At 36.6% G+C, this 9,689-nt stretch overlaps 2 protein-coding genes across 2 annotated transcripts in view; one reads left to right on the top strand and one right to left on the bottom strand.

Annotated features, from left to right (window-relative positions):
* On the bottom strand, positions 1-597 carry cdkn1ca (cyclin dependent kinase inhibitor 1Ca). Its single transcript, XM_032560832.1, has 2 exons — positions 180-597; positions 1-86 (listed from the first exon to the last, which is right to left on the bottom strand). Exons 1-2 carry the CDS (start codon positions 595-597, stop codon positions 1-3), a joined length of 504 nt encoding a protein of 167 aa, XP_032416723.1.
* Positions 598-3,323: 2,726 nt separating this feature from the next.
* The window catches only part of trpm5 (transient receptor potential cation channel, subfamily M, member 5), a 22,808-nt gene continuing 16,442 nt past the window's right edge, over positions 3,324-9,689 (top strand). The window contains exons 1-4 of the mRNA XM_032560100.1: positions 3,324-3,450; positions 6,507-6,574; positions 8,896-9,049; positions 9,141-9,321. Coding sequence (XP_032415991.1) covers positions 3,424-3,450; positions 6,507-6,574; positions 8,896-9,049; positions 9,141-9,321 — 430 coding nt within the window. The 5' untranslated portion in view covers positions 3,324-3,423. The remainder of the gene's footprint in view (positions 3,451-6,506; positions 6,575-8,895; positions 9,050-9,140; positions 9,322-9,689) is intronic.

The following is a 9,689-nucleotide window of genomic DNA, read 5'->3' as shown; positions in this document are numbered from 1 at the left end:
TTATTGTCCGGCACTGAGTTTCCTTGTTGAAATTGGTGTGACGATGCTCTTAGCTTCTACTGACCGTCTTCTCTTTGCAAAGTAATCTGCCAAACAGAAGAAAGAACAATTTATTGATTTTAGCTCCTATTATGAAGCTATAATAGGAAATATTCACCATTATGAATATTTCCTTGTACCTGTAATTCTTGCATCATTGGACTTTGCTACAGGTTTGGAGAGTGACCTCTTCCTTCTTGTAGGCATTCTTTCAGCAGGACGCTTCAGTGTGTTGGACACACTTAAATAATTTTCTTGGTTTGTGCCATGGAGTTCATCATTGTTGCTCTCACTACCATCGTCCTCAGTTCTTGGAGAATTAACTTCAGCCACTGGCTGTGGGGACTCCTGATAGAAAGAGGCAGCACGACCTGCAAGTATTTTCTCCCACTGAAATCTGCCAAGCTGCGGCATCTCAGATTGGAAGTTGAAGTTCCAACGCTGGCTGTCCTGCGACATCATCTCCTTCAGTTTCAGCTGGAAGTCCTGACGCAGCTGGTCGTGGTCCACTGGACCGAAGAGGTTCCTGCAAACAGACTCTCTGCATCCGATATTCATTGTGCAAGTAATTTTGAAGAAGTTTGGATGGAAAAACGTGTCTGCCAGGAGATGCTGCTGATGAGTCCCTCTGGTCTACACATGTCCATAGGGCCATGCAGGACAATTTAAAGGCTGCAGGGCTCACAATGTTTTGTTTGTACACAATGAATAGAGACTTCTGATTGGCTGCAGCTGTCTATACCAGGGAGAAGCAACTGAGGGGGTGAAATTGGATCATTGTCTGATGAAAACTATTGAGACCCCAAACTCCTCCAGTTCTATTAAAGTCTGCCTTGACAAGCAGAGGTCAATTTAGAATTATCATAACAATAGTGATGTTTTTCCTTCTGAATGCACTGCTGCATAGGCTGGGTACACTTTGAATCAGGTCATTGAGAGTCACTTCTGATACTATCTAGATCTTCCTTGTTACTAAATAAACAATGAAAAATGCTAATTAACAGATGTATTGTTAAAGACCCGTTTAAGATGCAAACTTTAAATGTTGTCAGACAGGTTCCTCAATAAAACTTCAATGTAAAAATGTTAGTATTGTAACTGTTGGATGGATAATTCGTTGATTTAACCTGGTATAAATCACCAGAAATAGTAGTTAAATAAAAAAAAAATGCTTAAGCTTCATCTATCTCATGTAGGGTTTGAAAGATTCTACTATTATAACAATACAAGGGTAAATACATGTTACCATAAAATAGGAGGTTGCGAATGAAGAAAGAGCAGAACACTGAGAGGGAATAGTGTTGCTGTTTAAATTTTTATTCATCTTCAATTAACAGAAGAGAACCCGTCTTCTAAAAAAAAACAACAAAGAAGGAAACAGATCCTCAAAAAGGCACAGCACAATTCCTTAGCTATAGATCAACTTTAGTAAATAACTGATCTTGATGTAACTGCATAAATTGAAAAGGGAAAAAAAATCATCTGACACTATTAAGATGTTTCTGAATCCAGAAAGGAGTAACAAGCAAAGTAAATCAAACCAGGAAAACCACCCTCTTCTCTGTTTGAGTGTCTCATTGCATATTACATGGAGCACACTTAAAACCCTCGGCACAACACAGTTTAAAGCAAAGCACGGCAGATATAAAGGGAAATATCTAGAACTATAGAAGAAAACAAAGGAGATGAATTTCAACAGAGGGCTGACAAGAAAATTCTAAAAGGTATAAATGATTATATACCACAACAAGCATCACTTACCATTCACAAAGAACCTTTCCATATTCACATCAGAGGGAACAAAAGGTTTAGTGGCAGGACACTGACATGAGGACTGAAGAACCCAGGATTTAACTACTGATCTCTTCACTGGCAGATGACAGCTCTAACCTCTGAATCACTCTAAGCTCTTACAAGAACACATTGTCTCCTAAAATGTCTGATGTTCTAAGGCGTGTAACTCCCTTATTTGCACTTCTTGGTGCATTTATTTCTTGCCCATTAATGTATTTACTATGTTTGATTCATCTGTTCAATGTTTTGTTTGAAAAAAATAGTCCTTTAGCCAATCACATGACAGCAGCTCGACCCGTTTAAGGATGGTGAGTACAACTTGAAGAAGTTCAAACTGGGCGTCAGAGCAGAGAAGAAAGTGAATTTAAGTGTCTTTTGGGATGGTGGAAGCCAGTCGGTTGCTCTGAGTATTTCAGAAACCGCTGATCTACATTTGGCAGCAGCTGTGTGGATGAAAATACATTGTTCACACCAGAGGTCAGAAGGGAATGGCCACAGGGGTTTGAGATGACAGAAAGGCAACAAGAGCTCAAATATCCACTCTTTCTAACCAAAGTAAAAAATAATATCATCTCTAAGTACACATCTTATGGAACATTCACCCAGATGAGTTACACCAACATCAGACAACATGGTATTTTATCCAAACAGGAAGAACAGGAATCTGAAGCTACAATGCCCACAGGCTCACCAAAATTTTATATAAGAGATCAGATTTGCCTGATCTGACTGATGTTTCTCAACATTCCCACTCCTTCATGACTATAATGTCCGTGTCTTGTGTTGTCTATTTAGAGCAGGATCATTCAGAACCTTTCACAAAGCTCAAATAACCTCAAACTAGTATCTTAAACATGTCAGTAAGTTAACTCCACTCTAATGACCATCCCTTTGGGATGTGGTGGATCAGAGGTTTCATATTGTGGATGTCAAGCTGACAAATCTGCAGCAACTGCATGATGGCATCAATATAGCCCTAAATCTCTGAGGAATGTGCCTGATTCTTAATTGAATCAATAACATGAAAACTTAGGGTTGTTCTGAAAGCAAAAGGCAAGTCCAGACAGGTACAAGCAAGGTGTATGTAAAAAAGTGGCCTGTTAGTGTAGTGTAGTGTTAGTGACTTAATATTTACATCAAGATATTTTTTTCAGATTTGCTAAATAAGTATTGAATAAATACCTATAGTCAAGTATTGCTGTTGCAATCAATAATGAATTTATTTGATGGTTTTTGGCTGATCTGTATCACACTTTACCAAATGTGGAGGGCTCTGTCCACATTTTTTGTCAATGCAGAAGTTGCTATGGCAAAAAATATAGAAAACTCTTAAAAAGAAAGTAAATGTGCCACAAATGTAAAGAAAGCAGCTGGCTTAAACAATAAAGGTGTGGTGGTGATGGGAGCAGATATGGCTAGCCAACATGCAAAGTAATGGTGCACAGGAGCTTCAGGCATTGGCTAAGGGAACAGCATTACCTTCATGCCACTTCCTGATGAGCCAAGTAGTTCACCTGAAGAGAAAACTCGCAGTCTCCCCTGCTTTCCTGCTGTGGTTCAGCTGAACAAGGAGAAAAGTTTGTGTTGGCCATGCCGGAGAAACAAGACACCCCTCTGGTGAGTGCCTACTGCAATGTTCTTTTTCCCTTTTCAACATCATCAAAATGTCTCATATTAGGCAATTGATAAAGTATTTTCTTTAAAAGCTGTGTGCCTCTTGCAGTATTTTAGTAAATCTGCTGTATATCAACAATCATAAAAGAAATATGGTAAAATCACTTTAGGATTTGAGTAAGTAAAATTTGGGGGCCTCATCTGGGGAGCATGTAGTTAAAATTCTATTTTATTTATGTATTGAGAAACTACATTATCTCAGGGGAATTTATATCATAGTGGTGTCCTTGCAGTCATAATAAAAAAATAAATACTACCAAAAGTCCCTCTGGAGTAGCACTTGTAAATTGAACAGAGAAATAGGAAAAAGCATAAAGGTTAAAGGCCTTCTCACAAAATGAAGCGCAGTGAGGATGGCCTGGTGCAATTTCTGGGTAACTTGAAATGTGCAATCAGGATTTGATTATATAAATATTTGCTGTGCTCTGATAAAGTTCTGTATTACTAATTTGCAAACAACATTTTGTCAAAAATCAACAAGAAATACAAAATTATAATCTTTAAAGCTCAGAATAAAACAACATGGACAATTTTTAACCTATATTTTGCTGTTATTTTATCAGCAAAGTATCACTTGTATAAGACAAGGAGCTACCAAAGCTCCCACTTCAAACTGCACTTCATTCAAACTGTAATCAAGCTCATAATGTCAACATTGAACAAAGTTTAAGGTGTGTGTCTGAATTATTATTTTTTTTCCCAAGACATATTCTCCTCCAAACCCATATTCAGAACACAGACCCACACGCACACAGCTCCACATCCTTTTCTCCTCCTTTGCATGCAAATTATCCTGTTTGCATACCCAGTAGTAGTTTTCCTCCTCCACCCATACCTGTAGTCAAATAAAGCATTCCGTAGCAAGCTGCCTTCATAATATGAAACAGATTGCAAAGCAGATATTAGCTTTTTTTCCCTCTGCATTATACACAATGTCTCTTTTCTGGATCCAAAATAAACAGAGACTTTTTCTCCTTTCTTTTGATTCGGACATGCTTGTCTCTTATTTTATTAATAACCTTTCATAAGAAGCTCAGATGGAAATGCAAATGGAAGTGACTGATAAAACTGTGTTTACTGAGGCACAGGGAAAATCTTATCATTAAAAAATGAGTTAGCATAATGATAGGATGCCATTTATTTCTAGGAACATCTTCATTCGCAGATATAATTCCTGGTGATGTCTTTAGTGTATCAAAAACCAGAATAATTACAAAGACATATTTTTAATTACATACTTTGTTACAAAATTCTCTATAAGTATGAAGATATTCTTCTGAAACAAACTATAGGACTAAATATAAATGAGCAGTTCCACACAATTCGCCATCACTGTAAGACAAGTATTTCCTGGGAATACTTTTCAGTTTTTACAGTCTTTAAAATACATTCTTTTTCAAACATGATGTAAAAAACGTGTCCACAATAAAGCCTTTTAAAACTGTTCTCAAATTAAATTAAACAAATTTTTAAAAAAAACAAAAAAAAAACCTAAACATATCTTTGAGGAAGAACATAATAAAATCTCATATAATATTATATAATACATAAAAGAGAAGCAATAGCTTGCTTGTATAAGTCTGCACACTCTTAAATATTTACTTCTATGCATACTATGGTGGAGTGAAAACAGTCACAACAGTTGGAGGAATACGGGACAACGGAGACATTAACAAACCTGGATGATTTTCCAAAACTGATGAAAAGAAGAAATAGAATCTGGTCTGGAATGCTGCCAAGAGCCTGACAGTAGCAATGAAAAAAGATGCCGCAATTTCTCGCAAGAACAGGTTATGTTCTACTAGTACGACAAGTTCATGCATTCCTTGTATGTCTGGACTGGTTCATGACAGAGGCCTTCTCTTCAAAGAAAGCATTTTGGTCTGGTTAGAATTTTCTAAAATCTAGTGGGAGAATGTGCTTTGGTCTAAAGAAATTTTACACACATTTTTGGGTCACAAAAAATGTGTGCTTTGTGCTGAAAACATAACTAATTCACAAGGAGAACATCACACCCTCAGCAAAACATGTACAGTAGACATAAACTTCATGATTTAAGATTGCTTTTCTTTAGTTATTTTTTTGGCCCTAGTGGCCTTCATTGAACAGTATATAGGTGGTAAACAGAGTGGAGAGAGAGGGGCAAGACAGGCAACAAATGGCTTGAGACCTGGAACTGAATCCATAATAACCGATAGCCTCGGTACATGGCACATGTGCTACATCAACTGAGTCATGCAACGCGCCATTCAGACAGTTTTCTATGAGTTAAAGTTGCAGTATCTAACTTTTATTTAAAAATAAGTTTCTTACATGTTTGTTAAAACTCTCAATATGTTGTCAATACATTGAGCAGTTACTGGAAAACAGCGTTATGCGACGTTATCTCTAGCCATGCTAATTAGCCCGAGCATTTGTGGCATGCTCTATCAGGAAGAATCTGCAGCATAGCAGAGAGCATGGGGAAGGATATGAACAGTACCTACATCAGGGTGATTGACAGACTGGGACTAGGACTGGATCAGACTAATATATTTGTTTACTAGCGTGCTCACTTATGCAAATAGATTGTTGCAGGATTTTTTTTCATATTTCTCTCATATAAGTGTGTTTCTTTGGGACATATATCATGTTAAAGAAGATTAAATATATTACCTCCTTTTATCAGAGGTTTGTAATATTTTTAGAATCCATGTAAATGTGAGACAAATGTGTTGACTTTCTTGTCAAATTGTTCTGAATCAAATCAGTCCTGCTTCATAGGATCGCCATATACATTCCAGTTTCATCTATTGAGGAAGTATGGTTGCTATGTTGTTAGTTCAAGCTACTGGACTGGATAAAGCACTTTGCATATGAAGCGTGAATGAAAATTGTTCCAGCTTTGCATTAGCCACAAATACCTATTACCCTCTTTCCAGTCATATAAGGCTGGTGAGTGAGTTTTAATGGATTTAGTGGAAACTGGGATTAATGTCTGTGTATTTATTTGTTTGCAGGGGCCACTGCAGCCACAAACACGATGCCTTCAGTGTGGACACATGCTGGAGTGGTCAGAGGAGCACAGGTGTGTCAAAGCATTGGTTTGCATGTGTGTAACACAACCGAAATATCTCTACATGAAACAGCACAAAAATCTGTTAAACTAACTTTATCATACTCTGAAACGAATAGTTTTATTCCAAAGAAACCATAATTGCATTCTTTCAGATCAGTGCACTAATTTGGAGGCTTTGTGACAGGAGGCAAACATTTGTGCATTACTAAAAAGTCTTAACTAGATCCAAGTAGATTTTTTATTTTAATTATTCATGAGAAAACATCATTTCTAAGCTGCAGAATAGAATGCTATGTATAACAATGTAGCTCTAAGCTACATTGTTAGGAAGGAGGATTATTGACGACACGGCTAAACCACAAAGCATTCAGAATTCCTTCAGTTACTTATTTTTATCAAAAATCTACAAACTTCAAAACATCAGGGTAAAAATATTTATACTTTGAAGGATGTTTTCATCTTGTGCAGGATTTTAAACATTAAAAAAAAAAATTAAACTCTTGATAAGCCTCTAATGTAAAACAAGTCATCACATTATTTTGGCATGTCCTATTATTCTCAATGCTAAGAAAAAATTACTTCGCTGGAACCAAAAGTGAGTCTCTAAACGAATGTATTGCTGCACCTTTCATAGTTGCTATGGCTATTTGCCTGTTGCTTGCATGACTACCTCATCTGCAGGTAGGGCAGTGTTAAAGTACAAGAAATTGAGAAGGGAGGGACCTAAAGGTATAATTTGTTTAAAAGTTCAATCTATGTCCCTCTTTTGTTTGATATTGATAAAGTTCTACTATTTAATGTGAAATTCTACAGTGCTATGAAAAGAAAGTATTCCCCCACTACTGTTAAATGTTTCAGATCTTCAACGAAAATTTTATATCAGACAAAGATAACATGAGAAAATACTAAATTCAATTCTCAGCTGTTTAATTTGTCAAGGTAAAAAAAGCAATCCAAACAAACCTTTTAGTTAGCTTTTATCTCCTCAGTTCACATCATGTTTTCAAATCTATGGTATCATCACAATGTTTTTATTGGCAAACTTGAGGCAAGTCTTGTTTATTTTTTGTTCAGCAATTATTGGGACAGGGAACTCTCCTAAGAATGCATTTTCTTATCCAATCTCTTTGTCACTCTCTTGGAGTTTTTTGTTTTGGGTTTAATTTGTCTTTGTATATTTGTTTGTGCTCCTTATTGTTGCTTAACAGATTTTGCATATTTAGTTTGACATTGCTGTATGTGTTTGTTGCTTTGCATGTAGTTTCTGAGTTTATTCTTGTGTTCTGTTTCTGGTGTTTTTGCATTTATGTCTCTTAGATTATTTGTCAAGGTTTTCCCTTTGGTTCTAGATCCTTTGAGTCCTTGTTCGGCTCTTTCTGTGTTCATTATTCATCTTCCCTCAGTATATGCATTTGCCTTCTATCCCAGCTGCAGTGTGACTGTAATTAACTACGTACATCTTATCATTCCTTGTTGGATCTTTTCTGTCTGCCTTCATGTTGCATTCCTTTACCTATTTTTCTCTGCATTTACTCCTATAGGTTTTCATTAAAATACTATCCGGGTTGCCTGAGTGCTCAGGTCTTTTCTACGGAAAGCATGACACTCTGCTGTTGTTGAATTATATAGATATTATTAACTTTGACATGTAAGGTGTGCAATGATTTAGATGTTGTGTGTTAGGTTCTGCTGTGACCTCCTGAATGAGTCACTAACTCGCTCTTGGAATAATTTTGGGAGACCAGTCACTCCCAGGAAGATTCACCATTGTTTCATAATTTATGTGTTTGTTGATAATGAATCTCCAAAAATCTTATAAATGACTTTGTGACTGACTTCCCATTTAATCTGTTCTGCAATTGATTGAATAATACAATTGATTCAATAATACATTCATATTTACTCAATGAGTCTTTGTCACATATTCACATTTGTTCAATGATATGATATATTTCAGTCTCTAAGAAACACAATTAGCAAGAGAGGAAATGTTTCCACCAAAATGCATACAACACAGTTTACAGGTTAATATTTTAATACATTTTGAAAATGTCTGTAAAGAAATGAATTTATGTGAACTTGTGGAGGTAGTGTGACTTTATTTACCTGGAAGTGCCAATGAAATATTATGAGCATCTTAGATAATCTTTTGCTCCAAAGAAAGCAACACAATAACATTGTTAGAAAATACTGTGCAACAGATTACAGGAGAGTTTATAACTTGGTATATTGTTTTCAAGAAGTGCATCAGGGTCACTCAAAATTAAATGTTTCCTGTTGTATGCTAAAGATGACTTTATGACACAGAACAATTATCTGTGTCTTTGCAGTGTCCTCCTTGGCTGCTCCTGTTGTTCTACAGTGGATGAGACTATTGAGAAAGTAGCCAAAGGCCTGGCTAACAAAATGAAGGAGAAAACCCACTGGGCAGCTGGGAGAGTGGGTGACATTGACTTTATTGGACCTACAAAGACTAAAGGAAAGGTGAGATTAAATTACAATAAAATAATAAAACGCTGCAGAAATTGATTTGAACATGTGATACTAACATCATATTTTTCTTCCTTTTATGCAGTTTGTGAGGGTGTGCAGCAACACAGACCCAGTTTTGATTTACAAGATGCTGACAGAGGACTGGGGCCTCTCTCCTCCACACTTGGTAGTGGCGTTGGTGGGAGGAGATGAGCTGGCTCAGATGAAGCCCTGGCTCAGGGACACTCTTAGAAAAGGACTTGTGAAAGCTGCACAGAGCACAGGTGATAATCAATGGGCCAAAGCTGGCCTTGACTTTTCACAGCAAGGGAATAACTTGTGTCTAGCCTTCTGCTGCAATGTGGCAGAATTGTTATCAGCAATACCATTGCAGTATATTTTTGTCTACGATGTTTCAATTCTTAATCGGTTTTCTTATTTGCATTTATTTATGTTTTTATGCACAATGTAAAATTGCATAATTCACTTTTAGCAGAACCAGCACATTATTCAAGACTAGATGGGCAGAAATCTAATATGCAGTGATTGCTCTCGTGCAATCTGAGAAAGAACCGTCTAGTCTAATGTCTTTTATAAATTTCCATAAAGTGTTTCTGTTTAACTCAGCATTGTCCAATTTACTAGAAGTCAG

Source organism: Xiphophorus hellerii, chromosome 4 (assembly GCF_003331165.1).
Source record: "Xiphophorus hellerii strain 12219 chromosome 4, Xiphophorus_hellerii-4.1, whole genome shotgun sequence".
Lineage (NCBI taxonomy): Eukaryota > Metazoa > Chordata > Actinopteri > Cyprinodontiformes > Poeciliidae > Xiphophorus > Xiphophorus hellerii.
The sequence above is the reverse complement of the archived record's forward strand: the minus strand, read 5'-3'. Positions and strand labels throughout refer to the sequence as shown.

Bases quoted from the DNA above. Each gene is read 5' to 3' on its own strand.
- cdkn1ca (XM_032560832.1), bottom strand. From the start codon at position 597: ATGAATATCGGATGCAGAGAGTCTGTTTGCAGGAACCTCTTCGGTCCA. The intron at 87-179 runs GTACAAGGAAAT...TCTGTTTGGCAG, and splicing joins CAATGATGCAAGAATTACAG to ATTACTTTGCAAAGAGAAGA.